This window comes from Muscardinus avellanarius (genome assembly GCF_963383645.1).
Source record: "Muscardinus avellanarius genome assembly, chromosome: 1".
NCBI classification, from domain to species: Eukaryota; Metazoa; Chordata; class Mammalia; order Rodentia; family Gliridae; genus Muscardinus; species Muscardinus avellanarius.
The window spans coordinates 38,304,811-38,327,374 of record NC_137786.1 but is presented as its reverse complement, the minus strand read 5'-3'; the positions used below and the strand labels follow the sequence as shown (position 1 = coordinate 38,327,374).

At 38.7% G+C, this 22,564-nt stretch overlaps 2 protein-coding genes across 3 annotated transcripts in view; one reads left to right on the top strand and one right to left on the bottom strand.

Moving 5' to 3' along the window:
• The window catches only part of PAIP1 (poly(A) binding protein interacting protein 1), a gene marked incomplete at both ends in the record, with an annotated part of 38,023 nt that extends 23,785 nt beyond the window's left edge, over window positions 1-14,238 (top strand). For both annotated transcript variants that reach the window (XM_080716356.1, XM_080716355.1), the window contains 4 exons: window positions 46-163; window positions 899-953; window positions 10,185-10,278; window positions 14,145-14,238. In XM_080716356.1, the coding sequence (XP_080572482.1) occupies window positions 46-163; window positions 899-953; window positions 10,185-10,278; window positions 14,145-14,238 (361 nt within the window). The remainder of the gene's footprint in view (window positions 1-45; window positions 164-898; window positions 954-10,184; window positions 10,279-14,144) is intronic.
• LOC308277598 (NGFI-A-binding protein 1-like) lies at window positions 2,753-4,228 on the bottom strand (the record flags this gene model as incomplete). Its single annotated transcript, XM_080716858.1, is given in 2 exon segments — window positions 2,753-3,397; window positions 3,401-4,228. Coding segments are annotated over 2 exon segments (1,458 nt in total). The 5' UTR covers window positions 4,214-4,228.
• Window positions 14,239-22,564: the final 8,326 nt, after the last annotated feature.

Genomic DNA, 22,564 nt, shown 5'->3' with positions numbered 1-22,564 from the left:
ACTTGAAGTGTATATGAGTTAACTTACTTCAACTTTTGTCTGCAGAGATGTAAAACAGATGCTCTTGAAGCTTGTTGAACTCCGATCAAGTAACTGGGGTAGAGTCCATGCAACTTCAACATACAGAGAAGCAACACCTGAAAATGATCCTAACTACTTCATGGTATACCAGTGTTTCTATTTTAAGTTTCACTTTTTGCTTGAGTTCAGTTTTGGAAATTAGTTGAGTTACATAAATCTCTTCTCATAATTCAGTGCCTAGTAATACTTTTCATTGGCTTAGTATAATATAGGAGTCAGCAGACTCCAGATAAATTAAAAGATCCTCCAGTGAAGAGGGTGGATTAGAGAAAGATCCATCTAGTGAATGGCAAGGGAAACTGATAGGCTTAGACATGTGTCAGCATAGAGATGCCAAGAGGCAGTTTCTCTAGAGAAATCATAACCAAAGTCCTGCATGTTTTTACTTTACATATTGTGGCAAAGTAAAAAAAAAAAAAAGTGAAAATGATTACCAGGCTAATGTGCTAATGTGACATAACGAAATGTAAGCCATCTATGGAAGAGTATACTTAGAACCTCAATCTTGGAAAATCCTAAAACAATAAGAGTGAGAAGAAACCACAACTAAAAAATGAAGTGACATTAAATCACAGTGCACAACAGAACATTTTACCAGGAAGGTGATGAACACTAGGCAACAAGGTTAGAACGACAAGGATGTGAGATAATGGAATGATAGACTTTCCCAGTGAAATGGAATGGCTGCTGGAAAGTTAGGGGTGCTTCTGCTTATTGCATTATCAAGTGCAAATGAATGACATCAGACATGTTGTACTATTTACTGTACTTTTAAAAATTTCTGAAGTTATGTATTTATCACTTTGATTCATCTTAGAACGAACCAACGTTTTATACATCTGATGGTGTTCCTTTCACTGCAGCTGATCCAGGTATGTTGTCTTATAGTCACACACTCCCCCCACCCAATTTTTTTGTAAAGTAGTAAATTACAGAAAACCTGTTCTCACCAGTACAAAATTAAAGCTTTCTGGTGTGTTTTACTGCATTCTAAAATACTAGGATAAAGGTTTATATATAATATTCTTTTTTTTTTTTTTTTTTAGGATGGGAAAAAAGCCTTTTAATAGTATAAAAGTTGTTTACTGGTATTTCTACTATAAAGCTCTTCTACAAATCAAAATGAAAAAGCAATTATATACGTGACAGTGATTAGAGACTACAATGCAGACGTTTTATCTAACATTTGGCTGATGAATTTTAGTATAACAGATTATGACAATATTTATCACAAAGTTATGATCTAAAGCAGAACTAAAACAAAGACACATTATTTCACATCCATATACTCTTCTCAGCAATATCTGGGTTTGGATGACTTTGTAGGAAGTAGGAAAACTGTCAAATATCTTCTCTTAAACCAGCAGAAAAAAATGTACACTGGCAGATGTTGGATTTTTTTCAATACCACTATGGTTTCCAATGTGAAATTTTCATAAGTATGCCCACACATTAACATTTAAATGTGTGTGTGTGTACATACACACAGTCCAGTAATTAAATAAAGGGAATTAAAAACATACTTTCAAGTTAAAATAAATTTTACAAAAAAATTGCATTAAAAATCTGAAAGGTATACAAAAATGAAATTGTAAAATAAATAATATAGCTATCAACTAAATGTGTTCCATAGAAATATGTCTGCAACTGTGGATGCAGTAACTGTCCATACTTGTGATGGTGGGTCGGGTGGGAAGACATTCCCCTGAGAGCCATCTCATCTCTCTGACTCCTCTAAGTGGAGAAGAATTGCTGGATATAAAACATACTTAACTATTATAGCCTTTAAGTCACCATCTTTATCACATTTAGGGTTAACTTACTATGTCTTACGCCAACACATTCTGAAATATCAATGTTTAAATCAAAATTTTACACATCAGTCCACTTGTTTCAAGTCCTCTGTCCAAGGAATATTTTCCTATCTTTGTTACATCTTAAGTCGCCATTATATAATCCAGTATGAGTTAGGTAAGAGAGATTTTCCATTCTACTGCTTTTTAACTTACCTCTAATTACTTGTGGAAATGTGTGCTCATTAAATCAGTGAAAATATTATTAAATGAATGCTATACATTTCCTGGTAAACAATATGTTTTATCAAATATTAAAGACATTATTTTTCCTTGGCTCAAACTGAGCACTTGCATTCGGTATTTCTGCAGTCGTTGCAATCTTGCCAATAACTATGTCACTTAAGCTTTCTTTTTTATGATTGCAAAGATCCTAAACTCTGGTGTATAATAATATTTATGCTAAATACACTTAAAGTAGACAACAAAATTTCAAGTAAAATAAACTAACCACATCTATTAGACCAAACAGGTCTCAACATCTAGATTTTACTTCTATAAATTACACAATACATTGTACATTCTTAAATAATGAATGCTTACAATATTAATTTGTAAGCCTTTCCACATAAAATGACTTACACAGGAATGTGAATGGATTAATATTTCTGTTACAGATTGCAATACTCTTGATTTTCTTTTTGTGGCCATTGCTTTGTCTTCCTGGTTTCCACAGACTATTGTATGAGTCCTTATGCTTTGGCTATGAAATCTGCTTGAACTGAATGAGGCAACATTGGTTTTTAAGGCTTATTTCTATGATGGAGCATTATCCTTAAATCTGATGCCATTTCCAGAGAACAGTGGGAGAATCACAGCTATCTTGAATCTTCAGGCTCTGTTTTGATGACTTTCTTTTCCAAGGTAAAAGCTGAGTGAGGGTAGTCTTTTAAAATCCCAAGGCTCTCTGATGAGTGAGACTTTGCCTCACTGGAGTAAAGTCTACTTAGCTCCCCATCTACCACAAAATGATGGGGTTGTCTATTCTGTAAATTAGGCATTCGAAGATTCAAAGGTCTCTCTCCTTGTCCATCTGTGTTATCTGAAGGCAGGCCGTTAGGGCTGTGCTCCTCTGACCTCTGCCTGTAGAGCCCCGCAGACAGTCTTCTCTCGGCATGCTGCAGTCTCTCATAGCCAGCTTGGGCGCAGAGGAACTCCATCTGCTTTGCCATCACCTTTTCAGGCTGCTGTGAACTAAGAGCTGCAAGTTCTTCATTCTTAGTTCTAGCCTGCTGGAAGAGTGTGTGCACAGAATCCTGGAAATATGGAAACCCATCCTCTACTTTAATTCTCTTTGGGGATAATTCATCTCTTTCACCACATTTTGACTTGGTGGTTCTATAAGTGTATTTATAGGTGACTTCTCGAGAAATCTGCCTAGCCAGGGCAAAAAGTTCATCTCTTCTTGTCAGCAGGGCATTATCCTTCACACAGAGTTGAGCAGCTGCTTCATTAACAGTGAGCTAATGAAGTGTGAGATGTTTTCCATCCTTTCTCTTTGAGTCAAATCTTCCATATATTGCACTGTATTTTCGAATTTCCTCCTCTTTGTGCGGATCATCATCGCTCATTTCAAAGATGTGACCAATCATTTTGGCCAACTTCTTGTTGGTTTTTAGCAGCTCTTTGACTTCGTTCAAATCACTTTTTGGCAACGTGGAGGCCATTCGCTCCACACACTCAGCCACAGAGAGGGCAGCAGCAGCATCCAGTGCCTCGCTGCTTTCCTTTGGGGAAGCTGGAGAGCCAAGGTCTGCTGGGGAGAGACTGTGCTCACTCTGCGTTGCATGGTGGCCTTGCCAGAGTCTGGACTCGCCAACAGTCTGTAGCGCTAAGCTCCCCACCACATCTGACTTCCCCTGTCCTAAGCTTTGCACACAGGTGGTAGCAGCACATTTGGGAATTTTTAGATGAGGTTCCCGGGCATTGCTATTCCTTTCATAACTACTGCAGGATATTCCCAGCCACGTCGGCGATCCCTCTGGTAATTTATAGATGGGTATGCTACTAACAGGAAGGGAAGTCAGTGGCTGATTGAAAAGGCCAGGGTTTGTAACCCAGTCTCTCAAAGCCTTCTGCAGCCGCCTAACATGAAGAGGCTTGCTAGCCATGCCCACAAGTGTCATGATTTCCAGAAACTCTTCTCCAGCTTCACAGAGTTGCTGGACATCATCACCACCTTGCTGAATAAAGGCATCAAAATAAGAAAGCAGATTGGCTTTTTGCAATATTTTATACAGCTGCAACTCTCCCAATGTCCTAGGTAAGGCCGCGGCCATTACTGTGGATGGATTTAACTCAGCCCGCGGCGCGGCTGTCCTGCGCGCTCTCCCCAGTGCCGCTCAGCCCCGGCTCTCCGTCCTCAGGCGGCTGGGCGGCGGGAACGCCCCCGCGCCATGGAGAGAGGGCAGTGGCCGGCGCGGGCTCAGCTGCAGCGTGGGCGGCGGCCTGCGGCCGCCCCCGCCTCCTCCCGCCTGCCCCCGCCACCGCCGCCCCCCCCCCCCCCCCCCCCGCTCTATAATATTTATAGTGACAACTCAAGCCATTTCAGATAGAAATCTGTATCTTATCACTCTAGTATCTTGTCACTCATAAGAATTAAGGATTAGAATTTTGAGACAGTCTAAGTTACCACTAGTAACTAGTCTTGAACTTGTGATCTTCCCATCTGAGCCTCTTACATACTGGGATTACAGATGTGGGCCATCTCACTTGGCTAACATAGTCATTTTTATACACTGGAAGAATTACAGACCTCATTAATGGTCATTAACACTGATTTAGAATTTATTAAAATATAAATTTCTGTACGCTTCCCTTGAAAGGGTCATTTATTAGAAAGATTACTGTAGTTGTAGAGCAAAAGAAATTTCTTCCATTTGTTACAAACTACAACAGCTTATGGTTGGAATTTTTCCATTTGTTTCCTTTCAGTAGCAGACCTTGATTGTAAGGTGCCTCTATCACAAAAAGAGTCTCTAGGGGAAGAAAGTAGAATTAAGTTGTGGATTACAAACATCTTCAACTTCATGAATTTCTTTCCAGCATGATTATGCCACTTAACATTTCCATCGCCAGCTTATAAGGATCCCTGCTCCTTATCCTTGGCAACACTTAACAGACTTAATCTTTGTCAGTCCAGTTGTATAAAATTCTATTTTGTCATATTTCTTGACTAGCAATACTGAATTTCTTTTCCTGTTTCTGTTGTTTACCTTTTGATTTCTTCCTTTGAGAGTTGCCTATTTTTACTTTTTGCCCATGTTTCTTTTGGATCATTTGTCTTACTTGTAATTACTTATGGACTCTAGAAAAAAGTGATCCTTAGCTGACAGTTTCAGTCCCCCCCCCCCATTGTGTGCCTATTTTTCTGTTTTGTTTATGTCTTGTCATGCAGCTTTGAGTTTTAGCATAAGAAAAGTTTATCAGTCTTTGCAACAGACTGGCTCAATCAGGAATAATAAATCCAGCACTGAATATGGCCACTGAGTCCGTTCGGGACTGAGTTTTCTCAGAAAGGTGAGCAAAGGTTCGGTTGTAGTTCTGCAGCCACTTACCTGCAGCGATTTTTTCCCTTTTATGAAATGAACTCCTATAAGTTCCTGTTCAAGGTGCTAAAAGTGGAGATTCCTCTCCGGGAAAAAAAAAATCTGAATTGATTGGCACGGACAAATGCCTCTTGTGCAATTGACCACTTTATTCTAGACACAAGATTTTTTATATTTCCCTATTTCCCCGTGATTCCCTAGTAGAAAAGTGCAAACACCCCAAAAACAATAGTGAAATATACATGTAAGTCACCAACCCTGAACAAGACAAAAGTAAGGCCTGTGACATCACACGTCTTTGTGATTGAAATCAGTTCCATGACCCTGCAGTTGGGTCTTGTGCCCCTTAAGTCAGCCCCTTTGGCCTTGCCTTGGCCTTGCAGCTGCAGAGGCTTTTCGTGGGCAAATTCCAGAGGAACAAAAGTCACACCCAAAATCACTTGAAGAATTCAGTTTTTAAGAGTTTTCTTAACCCTTTTGGAACCTTTTATTCCTAGGGCTTAGTCCAATGTCCTTCTCTATCTAGCAACCTCCTTTGAGCTGAATGGGGACGAAGTCGGAGATTCCAGCTTTTATACATGTAGTTGGCGTAGGGAAATCCATGTACATTTATGATTTAGAGGGTTTCAACGAATGTCTGCTGGATTTTGTCTGCAATACCATCTGCTGTCTGAACGCTTCACCCTATAAACACTTAAAATATATTTTAGTAGACAGGGCCCAAAAAACATGAAGTTTTATTATATGTGTCCTTTGTTCTGTCATAACTATTTTAACCAGGTGGTGTCTCCCTGACTCCAGGCAGTGCTATCACTAGATGCAAAGGTCAAGATTCCTCCTAGCCTTCAGCTCTATTGTAATGATTAGAATGAAGGTCAAAGATAGGGAGGAATTCTGCATTTGTAATTGTGGTAGCTGGAATGCTTCCACAGTATCTGAATTATGACTAGATTTACATCTTTGAGCAAAGCCGAGGGCATTTAGAGGCTTAGACAAATTACTAGAAGATTTCTTTTCCACGAACTCAGTTTCTCCCACAGTCCTGATCTTACATCACTGGAGCAATTCGTGTGGAAAGTTAAAAGAATCATTACCAAAAGAATAATAGTTATGAAAGAATATCTAAGAGTGGGGGAGTACTTTGGCCAGAGGCAACGTTCCCTCGGGGCTCCTCCTTGAGATGCCACGTCAGTCATGCGTGGGGGCACACGCAGACATCAAGGAAAGTGGGCATGGCAGTCTTTTTGCACTTTGTGTTATTTTACTTAATTGCTCTTATTCTTCTAAAAAACAATTACTTCATTACCTTTCATATTGAGGTCTTTAAACTACTTGGCTAATTATTATATATATATGAAATACAATAGGAATTAAATATTACTGCCATAGCCGGGCGTGGTGGCACACACATGTAATCCCAGCACTTGATAGGCTAAGATAGGAGGATCTCGGTTAGAGGCTAGCCTCATCTACTTTGTTAGGCCCTTTGCAAGTTAGTGAGGCCTTGTTTCAAAAGTAAAGAATTTTTAAAAAATAAATGGGGCTGGGAGTGTAGCTTGGAAGTAGAATGCCCCTAGCTTCAATCCCCAGCACTATAAAAAATTTCTGCCCTACTGTTGTCTCAGCAACAGTTATTAAATCATCCTTTCTTCCTTAGTTAGAAAAAGCTCCTTTGTTGCCGGGTGTGGTGGCACATGCTTGTAATCCCCACGCTTAGGAGGCCGAGACAGGAGGATCGCACAGGTTCAAAGCCAGCCTCAGCTACTTAGTGAGGTTCTCAGCAACTTAGCGAGATCCTGTTTCCAAATAAAATATAAAAAAGGTATGGGAGTATAGCCCGGAGGTAGAAAGCCTCTGGGTTCTACCCCTAGTACCACCAAAAAAAAAAAAAAAAAAAAAAAAAGCTCCTCTGTTGTGTAGTATGTACCTTGTTTGTTCATGAGGATCATTGTTAGTCTTTCTACATCAATACCACACTTAATTACTATCTTGCTGTAAATCTTGCTATATTTATAAGAATATCCCTCTTACTTGAATTTACATTGATCATTTTGACTCTTCTTTCTCTTTGTCTAATCTGTTTACCTATTTCTAGTGGTTATGTTATTGATGAAAATTTTGTTTTGGTTTTCTCAGACTGAATTTTGCATTTTATTCAACATATCTTGATCTTCAAATTTCAAATTCTTTTTCTAGTCATTCTATATATGCTTATTTTTGCTTCATATTGTTATCTCTTAATCTAACTCTATTTCTGATTTTCATAGTACAAGATTGCTTCTTTGTCATGATTTGTCGGGGGGAGTACCCCAGGGACATTGTGCCTCTGAGCTACACCCCCAGCTCTATTTGTCCTAAACAGGATCACAAGTTCAAGGACAACCTCAGCAACTTAGTGGGGCTCCCTGCAACTTAGATCCTGTTACAAAATAAAAATAGGGCTTGGAGGTAGAACACTTCTGGGTTCAATCCTCAGTACCACAATAGAAAAAAGGTCTTGCTAAGTTACTGTGCTGGCCTTGAACCTGTGATCCTTCTGTTTCAGCCTCCTCCCAAATTCTAGGATTACAGGCATGTACTCTGTGCCCTTTTTGTCGTATTTTTGTTTTAAAGTTTATCTTTAACTATTAAACATTCATTTAGAAATTATTTCAAATTTATGAAAAAGTAACAGAAGTAAAAATTGTATAAATACCCATCTACTCTTTACCTGAATATATACTTTTTGTTAACATTTAACTCAATTTGCTTTATCAACAGTTTTTCTCTCCACATTTTTTTCTCCTAAACCATTTTAAGTTACATATATTATGGCTCTTTATGGCTGCATCAGTGCTTTAATTGTAGTTTTTTATTGATTTTTTGTGGCTTGGATTGTAGGAACCTCTATTCAAAATGGTTTTAGATTTGCTCCAACTGGAAACCACAGAGGTATTACTGGCTTGTACTCCAAGGGATTTATTTATTTATTTATTTATTTATTTATTTATTTAGTGGTACTAAGGATTACCTGTACTCCGAGAGCGTGCCTTTGTTTGTTATACTGGGATTGAACCTAGTCCAGGGACATTCTACTGCTCAGTTATACCCTTAGTCCTATTTTATTTTTAAATTTGAAACAGGTTCTTGCTAAGTTGCTGAGAGTAGCTGTGAAATTGTGATCCTGCTATCTTGGCCTCCCACGTTTTGGGAATTCAGGAATGTGTCATGGCACCTGGCTGGACCCCAAGTTTTAATCTGTTTTTTTTTTTTTATTTAATCATAAAGTTTCTTTATGTGGATAGTAGAAATTTTATGTAGAGGCCTATTGTTAAACATCTGGGATACCAATTTCTTCAGAATCCCTTGACCTGCTTGAAATTCAACAATCCTTCTTCCTTGCTATCTCTGAGTTATTTTGTTTTTCCTGGTGCACCTTTTATTTAAGATATCAGCCCTATGAAGATCACAGATTTTCAGTGTGAAATAGTATGAAGTGTAGTGTTCCTTTTTCACGTGGACCTAAGACCTTACTTTCCTGCTCTAGCATCTGCAGTAGTTTATGGATGGCTTTCGGTTCTGTGTGTGTGTGTGTGTGTGTTACTAGAGATGGAACCCAGGAACATTCTACCTCCAAACTACATCCCTAGCCCTGTTTTACTCCTTTTATTTGGAAAAAGTTCTAAGTTGCAGAGGGCCTCACTTCGTTGCTAAGGCTGTCCTCGAACCTGCAATCCTCCTGTCTCAGCCTCCCAAGTACTAGGATTACAAGCGTGCGCCATCATGCCTGATGCAGCTTGATTTTTTTCTTGTGAACTTATTCATACAATTAAAAGAATTTCTTATATCCCAAGCATTTCTGATTAAAATTATTTACATTGTCAGTATTGGAAGCCAAAATATTATCAGTCCTTGAAGTAGAGTTAGAAATTTTTATAGAGACTGATTGTCTTGGGAAAATCTTTATCCAGTTTAATGTAATTATAATATCTCAACATTTGAGGTGGCTTCTGTCCCTAAGAAACTATTTTAAGAGTCTGACTGTATACTGATCCATTTTATTATCCAGAGTAAGGACTCTATGTAGGCATTCTAATCTGAAAAGGTAGCTGGTAACTGCCTGCAACAGCTTGCAGGTAGAGAACTGTTAATATCACCTCTGTCACCTTTGGGTGACTGCCCAGGGTAAGGTGGCAGAGCTGCATTGTATATGCTAGGTATATGCCTATCTTGGTCTTTAAGGGATGAAAAGAAAACCCCCTATGCTCAGAAACTTTGTTAGGATAACTCATCAGATTTTAACCTAGTTACCATTACCTACTAGCCAGAGAGCTTGCTTCACCTTCTTGGGGGGAATGATAAGGGATCTGGAAGCTAGGGGTGTTTGATTACAATCTTCCTTGTGAAAGGAAGAACAGCAAAATAACCATTGTTTTGTCTGATGGAAAGTTGCATAGAGAATGTCAACAATATACATGGAATGTACTATGGTATATTACAGTGGCTTTACTAGCTTTAGAGGAGTATTATGTAGAAGTATTGTATGACTTAGGGTGCTATGAGGCAAAAGCAAGCCAGTCACAAAAGTTTTATGAAAGTTAATTTACTAATTTGTCTATTTAAACATTGGTGTACTTAAATGGAAAAACATAATGTTTAAAAGAATTTTTAGCAGCAACTGACATTTTTGTGATTTTTAATTCTTTTCTGTGTTGTCCTATAGATTACCAAGAGAAATATCAAGAGTTACTTGAAAGAGAGGACTTTTTTCCGGATTATGAAGAAAATGGAACAGATTTATCAGGGGCTGGTGATCCGTAAGTTCTTTAGTCACTAATTAGACTGGAAAAAATAGATCATGAAAGAATGGCATTTTGATTTGATAGTGTTATGGTACATTAGATAGAAGTGCTTAGGTACTGAAACTTTTTAGAAATCATAAGGAAAATTTAGACTCCGGTTCTGAAAATCTATAGTTGGAGGGAAAAAAACCATTTAAATATAGCATACTTTGTGTTTTTTTAAACAATAGATTATTATTTTACCAAGATTTTTAGAAGCTTTAATACTTATAAAATCATGAGCAGCTTCTTTATCTATTTCTCCATCTGTAAGACAGGAATAGTAGCACCCCTCAAGTTTTTATGAGAAATTAATGATAATACATTAAATGTTTGACAACCTGACACATGTAAAGGACTTGGCTTTAGCTGTTAAGGGATAGGTTAAGAGTGAAGAAAAGATTACTTTCTAGAAATGTCTGGGCTGATGGGAAGATGTAAGCCATAGTCCTTTTGTCACATCTGTTTCTTTACCTGCCACTCAACCAGCACTGTTAATTGGTGTGTATTTGGACAAGGTACTTAGGTTGTTTTCTTCCTTAGTAGGAAGAGAGGATAAATTATGTCTGTGACTTAAGTTTTTCTTCATCTTCCTTGTGTGTTCTAGGGCTTTAAAAAAAAAAATTCTATGTGAACCACCTTTATTTTATTGACATCTTAATTATGGTCATTTTAAGGTCTAGAAATAGAATGTGCCATACTTTGATATACTGATTTAATAGAAAAAGATTGTAGTTCTGCTGGGTATATATCACTGTAAAGTAAAAGTCATTTTTGACATTGAACTTTAGGTTATTCTCCAAAGTTTGTACAGTAAACATCATATTCTCTTGTCTTAATGAGCTCATGATTGTTTCAACATATGGCCTTATAATGGAAATGAAGAAATAAAAAGAGAAAAACCCATTAGCAGTTTATAGCATTAGCAAATTATTTTGATTGCACTTATAGATGGGATTAGGGAGGTGAGAATAAGAGTGGGAGGCAGAGGCATGTAGATAGCATCATGTGAGGAGGGATGTGGAAAGGGAAAAGATCTGGAGTCAAATTCTCTGCTACATACTTGCTCAAAATTTTACATTGTTTACTAATGTAGGGTCTCCTTGTTTTTTAATACATAAAGTTAAAATGATAGAATACTATCTCTTAAGATGATTACAGAAGCCAGGTATGTGGTGCACACCTATAATCCCCGTACTTAAGCAGGTGAGATGGAAGGATCACAAGTTCACTGCTAGATTTGGATCTTAGCAAGATCCTCAATAACTTAGTGATATCCTGTTTCAAAACAAAAAGGAAAAAGGCTGGGGATATAGTTTAGATATAGAATGTCCCTGGGTTTAATCCCCAATAGCCCCCCCATACACACACACAATAAGACAACTGTGAAAATTCAATAAGAATGTGTATATTAAATCCTTACTTGGCATGGTGCACTGCCTCTCCCATAATTAAGCAAAGGAATCTTGCTTTCTTCCTTGTTGCAGACTAACTCAGTCGGGTCGTAATTGTCCGCTCCCGGTCAAATCCTCAGAAAGATGGGGCAAAAGGCAGGTGAAGTTCTGCAGAAACTTATCTGCAAGCGATTCTTTCCCCTCTATGAATTCCTTAAGTTTTTAGGTACGACGCTTTGGAAAGAACCTGAGGTGGACAAAGGCTTCTTGAGCCAATGACACTTTATTACAAAAACCCCAAAAATTTATACCCTTCACCAGTAAGGTTAATAATAAGAGAAAAGGGAGTGAATGCAATCACTGTGAAATAATAATGAATGACATGTAAACAAAGGTAATAAAATTAGTCCTTCAGCTGGCTGTTGGCCTTCGAGAGATTAGCTCCGGATTCTTTCCCAGGTCTTGCAGATAAGCAGTTCCAAAGGGTGACCTCCCAAAAGAGACAGGCACGCCCAAGGCTTGGAGGCTTCTCGGGGAATCTTCTTTAACTTTCTTGGAACTTTCCATCTTTTGGGCTCATTTCATATAGCAAGTGTGGGGAGATGTGGTGATTCAGGTGGATGTGATAGGGTTTCTTCAGGTGTTGGCATCTTATCTTCTAAATCTGAAAGCTTAAGCAAACTCACAACACAGTTTGGCAGACAAAACACCACAAACAACACCACAAAGTTCTTGGATTTAATTGTCAGATGTATTTCCTTAACTGCTAAACACTCTTCTTTAGACAACGAGCCTATTAAAAGCCTATCCATCTTTAATAATCCATTTCCCTGTCACAAACTCTCTGCAACCTGCTTCTAACTTTCTAATTCCTTTCTTTCCCAGTTGGGACTTTCTTATGATAAGCTCTTCTTCATACAAAAATGCTTTTCTTACTCTTACGGTATTTCCTTTCCTTCATACATATATATTTAGAACGTCTGTCCTTTATTTTGTCATATTCATTCCTAACTATGCGGCCAGTCTCTCTGTCTCCGGGAATGCTCATACTGGGCGTAAAAGTCAACAATCTTTTTCCTTGGGTCTATTGTATTTGGGCAACTAAGTTGTTCATCAACTAAATTGCTTCGAAGTCACACACAAAGTTTTATCTTCTCTGTCTCTAGGCAGGATCTCAAGGGTAAACAGAGTTAGCTTACCGGAGTTAATGGCTTAACCTAAGTTAGTGATAGGAATGAGGGTCGGAGACCCTTTGTGATTGCTGCAGCTGGAATGCTTATCACAGCATCTGAGTTCTGGCCAGTTTTTCATTATTATTGAGCAAAGCCAAGGGCGTTTAGACAAATTATTAGAGAATTTATTTTCACGGACTCAATCTCTTTCATAGTCCTGGTCTCACATCACCGGAGCAATTCGTGTAGAGAGTTAAAAGGAATCATTACCAAGAAAATAATAGTCATGAAGGGTATCTAAAAGTGGGGGGTACTTTGGCCAGAGACGACACCTCCTTCTTGGGGCTTGTTGCCGATTAACTATGTGGAGTGAGGTTTCAACACATAGATGCCGAGGCAGCAGGCAGTCTTGGCACTTCCCATTTTAAATTTTTTAATAATTTGGGGGGAAATCTGAACTAGATCTCAAAAGTAAGTTTTCCAGCCAGGCAGGGTGGTGCATGATTATAATCCCAGTCCTTGGGAGGCTTTATGAGATAGAATCTCAGGTTCACAGCCAGCCTCAGCTACTTAATGAGGCCCTCTACAACTTAGTGTGAGACTCTGTTTCAAAATAGAGTAAAAAAATAGGGCTGGAGGTATAGCTTGGAAGTAGAATACTCCTAGGTTTAATCCAAGTACTGCAAAAAAAAAAAAAAAAAAAAAGTGTATGGTGGTACACACCTATAATGAAGTACCTGTGAGACTGAGATGGGAAGATCAAAGATTTGAGGTTAGCTTCAGCAATTTAGTGAGTCCCTTTTCAAACTAAAGAAAATTGGGGTGGGGATATAGCTCAAATAAAATGCCCTGGATTTAACCCCTCACACACCTACACACAAAATAGCTTTCTACTGTGAAAGTCTAATTCCTGATTAATGGAAATGTGGCTAGCTTGTTTTGAGAGTAATTATGTTCTAGTTATGGTATAAATCATTTATTGATAAGGTATAAACTTATGATATATCAAACTTGAGTTTGTTAAGTCTTAACTTTTAGGTTAATAAATGCCTGAAAGTATAACTTCAAACACCAGGGACTCATAATTGTTGTAAATGTTCACTTGTTAAAATAACCACTTGGTTTTCCCAGGACTGCATTTAGGTAATTCTAAAGTTAGCTTTATGTTCTATTATAATTTAGTCTAGGACATTGGGTCACACATATTTTTTTGTGGATTACCTTATTTTCTGAATTGAAAAACATTGAACTTATGAAGTGTCTTTGGCTTTTACAGATATTTGGATGATATTGATGATGAAATGGACCCAGAGATTGAAGAAGCTTATGAAAAGTTTTGTTTGGAATCAGAGCGTAAGCGAAAACAGTAAAGTTAAATTTCAGCATATCAGTTTTATAAAACAGTTTAGGTATGATGATTTAGCAGAACAAAGGAAAGCAAGAAAACATGTCACACTTATACCAAATTAAGGATGTTGAGTTATGTTACTAATGTATGCAACTTAATTTTGTTTAACACTATCTGCCAAAATAAACTTTATTCCCTATAACTTAAAATGTGTATATATATAAAATAGTTTATTATGTACAGTTAATTCCACTGTTTTGGCTGCAATAAAATCAATTTTGAAATAAATGAAATGTTGGAAGTAAATTTTGCTAGCTGGTTAGATACTTACCCTTTCAATTTTCCTTTCATAAGGGAAAAAGTCTTAGCCTGGAAGTACATATTACTGCAGAAATGTAGCATTCTTTTTTAGATATGATTCATATAGCTTTTATTTTAGTTTGATATCCATGTCTCAATAAATTGAATTTCAAATATTAGAATCATGAAAAATCCTTAGCACTAAAGTCTTGGAATATGTCAACAACTGCTCTACATATGTAGATGCTTCTTTGTACCAAGGGTTTTTAAAATGTCATTAATGGAGAACAAGTGAAAAACCATTAGAACTCCCAGCTAAGTAACCAAGACTCTTCACTGAGAATTATTCCAATTCAAGAATTATTCTTTTTGTTTCATCTGGCTAACTTCATTACCCTAAGGCCTCGAACACTACTCTGTTACATTTATATGGCTTGTTCATTTTTATTTTGTAGCATGGGTTGCACTGACTTTTTTTTACTAGAGAATTTTACTAGATATTTGTCATTCGAGTTTTCATCTGCTTTATAATTGATACACCTTAAGGATCACTTTTCTAATACTTTTACTATTATGTGGTACCACCCCCAACTCTTATTTAAGTAGTATTTTTACCTAATGTCAAATCTTTTTCCAACTAAAAGTAAAATTTATGTATAGAAGGGTTACTTGTAAATATGCATGTAAATAGTTCTGTTAATAACCCACTGTTTTACATTTGATACATCTGTGTCTGCTAATAGTTAGCTTCTCACTTTTCTGCTTGTTTAATTGTTCAGTCTCAATTAAAACTAGACTTTGAAAATAAAACTTAAATAGTTTTGTTTCCTTAGTTTTTGAAGTGGTATTCTGATATTTAAAGAATTTACTACTGAACTTGTTTGTATATTATAAATTCACTTAGACTTAAAATCAAACTGTAGTAGGATAGATTTTTGATTCAATAACTATTGAATAAGAATTCAATAGTCTGGGAAAACTAGCAAATGTACAGCATTAAAACTTTTAGATTCTTTGTTATAAAAGGGTAATGTATATGTAACTGGGATTTTGAGGAGTTGTAAGAGGCAAGATTTTTGTAATGGCTCTTAAAACATGATAGCTATTAGTATAATCTGCAAACACAAAAGATAGTACTTACAGTACATAAGACCAGGGACCAAGGAATGCTACCTACATATAGTTTAAACCTGTAGCGGTTGCTCTATGAATAACCATTCAGTATTTATCCAGTAGCTTATTTTGCCACCTACTATTGCTTTACTCTTAGTAGCTACCAATAGAATCAATTGGTGTCCTAGATATTACTTCTGCTTAAGAAACCACCCAGGGGTTGGGCATGTAACTAAGTAGAAAGAGCACTTGTATAGGATATACAAAACTCCACTTGATCCCTGGCGTTAGAAAAAAAGTAAATCACCCAAACCTAGAGTTTTAAAACACTCATTATGTCAATCAGTTTTGTGATTTAGGAACCTGGATAGGGCACAAGGTAGATGGCGGGGTTTTTTTTGTTTTGTTTTGTTCTTTGTTTGTTTGGTTTTTGTTTGTTTTTGGGTTTTTTTTTTTTTTTTTTTTTTTTTTCGCAAAGTATCTGAGGCCTTGGCTGGAAAAACTAAGGGCTATGGGCTAGCTCGGGCAGTGGGAGGTTATCATTGTTGTCTTACATGGTTGGCAGCTGGACTGAGATGACTTGAAGCCACCACTGGAACTCCTGACCAGAACCATCAAACCTTTACACTTGGCTTGTCCATGTCACTTGGACTTCTCACAGCATGTCAGCTGGATTCTGAGCTGGGTATTCCAAAATAAAGCTTCATTCAGAAGTCATGCATACTATTTCTGTGTTTGCTTGGTTCTAAGTGAGTCACTAAAGCCAAATCTACAGATAGGCCATCAAGGACTGTGTGGAAGTCTTTTAATGAAGTTAGTCTAGAGTCACAAAATTTGACCTTTAGAATTGTCCTGTCTTCAACAAGAACATGTATGAATGTCTTGTAGGAATTATTAGTACAAGTGATATGAGCAAGGACATAAGTACTAGTAAATGACAATGTTGTTCTGGCTTCAAAATATATTGGTCTTTAGCTTGGCAGACCTGTCATCAAGTTCAGACTTTGTCTTTATGTTAATGCCCTCCAGCCAAAACTTTCAGGAACACATCTATATCTAAATATGTATGTTTGTTGCAGTCAGGGAGAGCTCTTATTAAACCTTATTAACCTAAGGTGTATCGATAAGGGTATAAGAACAAAATAGGACTTGGGCTTTCATTGGGTTATGTTGGGTTATAGTAGATTGAGTATTGTCAGAAAGCAAGGGTAATTTGAAAGGTACTACACATTTACCTGTAGGGAAAACAGATGAGTATGGATTAAGTTGTACTTGGGAAAAGTCATTCAGCAAGAGAAGTTTGGTATGACAGTAAAACTGCCAAGTTGGCTGAAACTGAAAAACACCTCTAGTTACCTTGGGAGGAGAGACAGAGCCAGCTGCAAAGTTAACATTTTCTTCAAAGATTCTATGGCAGGTATAAAATGCCATCATGACTCCCACATTGTGTGACTGCTACTTTGTTAACCATTGGTACACCCAGAACTGCTTCTACCCATCCATTACTGGAGATAACCAGTTACTAAACTTCTTGCCTTTTAGGGGCACCCAAATCCTAGTCGGGATGGCTAATTTTGCTGCAGAAACAGCATCCTACCCAGAACTGATATCCCCTAGAACGTCCTTAAAATCAGTGAAGTGTGGAGGGCAGTGGTGCACAAGTGTAGTCCTAGTACTTGGGAAGATGGAACAGGATCACAGGTTGGAGACCAGCCTTAACAACTTAGCAAAACTCTGACTTAAGGGCCAAGGGTATAGCCCAGAGGTAGAATGCCCCTGGTTCAATCCCCAGTACTTAAAGCTTCCTCAGAATCCTTCAGCAGAAACTCAAACCTTACCAAATACCTCCTCCACTCTGGGGTGTGTACTGTCTTCAGTTCCCTAGACTGCTTCTTGCAAATCAAATGATTTTGTCAGGTGGCAGGCTTGAGCCTAGAGGTCTTAGTGACTAGACTTTAGCAGATGTTAATTTAAGCTCATGTATGCTGCTGCCCAATTGAGTCAGCCTGGCAAAACAACCCTAGATGAACTTGACTCTGCTATCTCCTTGCAGCTAGGAGTCCTGTCTCTGATAAGTTTCTACATAAATTCATGACAACCACCTTTTATTAGGCTCTCAGTACTACCAAGGATTTTTATTTTTATTTTTATTTTCGGTGGTACTGGGGTTCCTGGAAACATCCAGGCTATACTCCCAGACCCATTTTTTTAAAATATATTTTTTATTTGGAAAAAAAGGTCTCAAGCCAACGAAGCTGGCTTCGAACCTGCACGATCCTCCTGGCTCTGCCTCCCAAGCGTGGGGATTACAAGTGTGTGCCACCATACCTGGCTGCCAAGGATCTTAACTGTTTTTCTCTCCACTTCCTTTGTATCCATTCTTCATACTCTCCACTCAACCCTTTCTTCACCGTTATTTGCTTGGAAGGGGGTGGCAGATGAATGTATACATTTGTATTCATTTCATTTGATCTTACTGTGTAGAAAGTATCCCTCTTCCTGTTGAAAGCCAATTTTCAATTACTCAGCCTGTGCTAGAATCATTACCTTTCTCTTTCCATGAACTCTCTTATTACTTAGTATGTACCTGTTTTCAGAATCTGGCTCTCCATGATATGTTGAACACTGCATGATCTATTGACCAGGCCATCACATTCATCAAAAGAAATCTGGCCTTTGCATTTCTTTCAAAGGACAGTACTATCTCTGCTTCATAATCCGACCTCTCAAGTGTTGTCTCATTTTTTCCATTATCTCTCCTGTTTGGTCTTCAAAGCCACTATGATTTCTGCCCTATTATATACAATGACCTTCACTAGTTACCAACAATCTCTGTATCACTAAATCCAGTAGACACTTCTCTGGCGATATGTGATGCTAAAATTGAAAACGTTTTGGTATTCAGGACACAATAACATGCTTTCTGTCTATACTGTTCATCCTCAACACCTTTGTGGACTTCTCTAATCTGTAAGTAATCTGTAAGTATTAATGTTTCTCAAAGTTTAGTGTTAAGCATTCTCATGCCACAATATTCTCAGACTACTCATCCTTCCTTGTAGCTACGATTAGCACTTATCAGTGACCTCTAGATGTTTCTATTTCCTCATTCCAGACCTTTGCTCACTATTTCCATCATGCTATCACTAAATGTATTATTCTGCAGTGCCCTCTCTTTTTTCATTCTTCAAAAAAACTTATTTGTACCTCTACAGCAGAAATAAAACATCAACAAAGTGGATCCTCATACCAGATTCTTTTTAATGCAGGATCACAACTTGCTGCAATATTCCTCGATTTTCAAAATCCAGCTAGCATGGATATTTCCACTACTGTTTTGGCCTTCATAGCTTCTCTCAGATGAGCTTTCTTTTCTAAGTTCAAGCTTGTTAAAGACTCATGTTTTTTGGAAGCCTTCTTGCCCTCACTAGCCATCAGGTTGCATCCCGCCACTGTCATGGCAATATATAGCTGATCTGCACGGGTCTTGTTCTTTGCAGCATCAAGCATCTCAAACCAGACAGTCTCTGGGTTTTGTTTTTAGTTTTAAAGTGACCTTCCCGTACCAGGATCTTCTCCCAATCCGTGGGTTTGTGTAATGCAACTATGGCTGTACATGTGGAATGGAGGTTTTGGACTTCCCTGTGGTTTGGTGCAAAATCCATTTATTCTCTTCAGAGTTTCTGGTAAACCTTAGAGATGAAGCAGCATGTCTTTCATACAATCTAAAACAATTCCCTGTTGCCTGGGGCAGGCCGGGAGGCTCCCCTTGACCTCCTACTCTGCGGATCACACAATACCTTGCGCCGCCTCAAAGGCACTGCTGTGCTCACAGCCCTGTAGTGCCCTCTCATTAATGGCATCTACCACTTTTCCACTTGGCTCAACAAGAACCCTGACACTGTTTCAGTCTCATATTTCCCTTATCTAAACCTTAAGCTCCAGGTTTAAACATTCCCAAGAACAGATTGGATCTTGAAGCTGTGGTCCCTTTCACTGCTCAGGTCCAAAGTCTGCTATTTCCACCTAAGGGCAGGGATGTAGCTTGATGGTAAAGCACTTGTCTTGCAAGTGCAATGCCCTGGGTTTGATCCCCAGAACAACAAAAATTCTGAGTTCTCTACATCTGCTTTTGCATACTACAATCTATATTCTACATGCAGCAGTTCCAGGAATCTTTAAAGAGTACAATTTGCATCACAAAATCCCTCTATGGGGGAATTTCTATTTACGAAGTCCTTAGAGGGGAAGGTTAGGGGTAGAAGAGAGCTAAGCACTGTATAATACAAACTCACAAGTCAATGGAAACATGGTTGTCTAAGGACACCTTTACATTTTACTTAAGATGGAGACAATTTGCATATCGGTCTTTTTTTTAATGAAGGTGAATTTAGGAAGTTAGATATTTTTCCATCCCTTGGTACTTTTGCTTAAAGTCCTTGTGATGATGACGACGACGACGACGACGACGACGACGACGACGATGATGATGATGATGATGATGATGATGATGATGGAGGGCCAGGTGCAGTGATGCATACCTGTAATCCCAGTACTTAAGATGTGGAGACAGGAGGTTTGCAGGCTCAAGGCCGGCATGTGGTAACTTTGCTAGAGATTCAGTGGTAGAAGGCATTAACAAGTGAAAGGCCCCCGGAATTTGCTGTTTCCTGTGACTCCAAGAGAGTTTTATCCTTTCTTAATTTCTTATCTCTGGCATCTGGCCCCTAAATGCAGTTGGCCTTTGAAGATTATTAGCACTTACCAAGTTTGGAATAGCTAACTAGCAAGCTATGATGCCCAGCATCCCATTAGTCTTTTATTCTTATGGTCATCTCAGTCCCTTTCCACTTTATCTCTAGTACTATCCTTACCGCCAAGGAATTGGGCCTCTTTACCTGCTTAATCTCCAGCGAAACTTACTCTTAGTAGGCCTTGTGTGAATACTTAATGGCAACAAGGAAATAGACTTGAAAGATATTTTCTGCTTAACTCATTCGGAAAGTCTTTATATTTGTCTAAGTTATCTTTTTAGCCAGCTTTAATGAGGTATAATTGTTGTTTCGGTTATTTAGATAAGCATCAATTCGCTAAAAACCCACATTTGGGCGTCAGCCCTTGCGAGGACCCTCAGAAGATTGGTCCTCATCAACTTAACCAACTCTGGTCGCTTCCGGGGGAGGCACCGGAACACCCTAAGGGACGCGACCAGCTTCCGGTCTGGAAGCCCCGTCCTCTTCCTCGCTTCCGGGGGAAAGGGCGGGACTTCCGGGTGCCTTTTCCGGAGACGCGGAGCCGCCCTCTGGGCGCGCGGGCTTCGAACGGCTGCAGTTCTTTCTTCGCTTTCTCCCGGGCAAGATCAAGGCTGACGCCCTCTCCCGCTGTCCGGCTGCAGGACTTGGCGGCGTCGGAGCCACGACGCTCCTCCCGTGGCCCTCGTCCTCTGCCGTTGTGATCTTTGTCCTTCATCAAGTAGGTAGTTTGTCGGATGCCAGGGCTGGGCCTGGGGATGCTGTCGCGGGCAGGCGCCGCGGCTCCCGTTTCGTCTTTCCACAGCCTTGAAGCACAGCGACTGTGTGAGTGCAAGACGTTTGCTTGTCGTTTTGTTGGGAATTTTTTCTTTTACTAGGTAACTATTTTAGAAATTGAGGTGCCCAGTGATGTCAAGAATGGAGTGGTCGTGACTCTTCGATCATTTAGACGTAGTTATAATGGGATGGGTGTGAGGACAAAAGTAGGAGTTAAGACTGTAGGAATGAGGCTGGAAGTGAGGTTTGGAGCCAAATTATGATTTCCTGTGATATGCCAGACCCTTTAATTAATTGACTAATGTTATTTTTGGTACTGAGGATTGAACTCAGGTGCATTCTACCTCCGAGCTATAACCCCAGCCCTGGTTTAAAGAATAAAAAATAGGGCTGGGGGTGTATGTAGCTTGGAGGTAGAATTTCCCCGGATTCCATCTCAGCACCACAAAAACAACAATAAAAAAAAAAAAAAACCCAGTGTCTCACTAAGTTTTGCTACTGGCCTGGAATCTGCAGTCCTCCTTTCTTCCTTTCTCAGCCTCCCAAATATTGGTATAGCAGATGGGCGCCATCATGCCCTGCACGATCTTTAATTAGGACACTACAGTGTTTATTGTGCATATTTTATTATGTAAATGATCATTTTTAAAAAGCACTTATACTGTCGGACTTGATAGTGCATGCTTGTAATCGCAGCATTTGGGAGGCTGAGATAGGAGGATCGTAGGCTGGAGGACAGCTACTTAGTGAGGCCCTATGCAATTTAGTGAGACCCTGTTTCAAGATAACAAAAAATAAGGATGGGGATGCAGCTTAGAGTTAGAATGCCCCTGGGTCCCATCTCCAGTACCCCCCACAATAAGCAATTATACTTGAGTATTAAGAAAAAATCCTTGGCCAAAGTTATTCTTTACCCACTTTGTAATGAGAAAATATGAAATTTTCCAACTATGTATCAGCATTTTTTTCTTGAAATGCCAGGGGAATGTATCAGAAAAATGTATTCTCATGAATATTTATTGCCATTTAACAAGTATACAAACAAGTGATGTAAAGCAGTTGCTACACTGATTTGTGGAAAGCTAACCATGACAGCAATACTAGAGATGGCTTGTAGAGGGAAGAAACTGGTCGAAAGTCTTAAAACAGCTGCAAGAGCTGAGGGAAAGGGCTTCTTAAAGGGACATGAAGGAAAACAGAAGTCACACACATATTGTTAATATTGTATACTAACTTTGAGATGCCATTGTCTCAAATTGCAAACTCAAGAGGAGTAAGAATTTTTAAGTTTACTTATTTTATTATTCATTGGATATTTACTGCACCCTTATTATTTGCCTAATACTTTTTAGTCACCAGAGATATAATTGGGAATAAGACAGATAAAGTCGTTGTTTTGTTTCAATT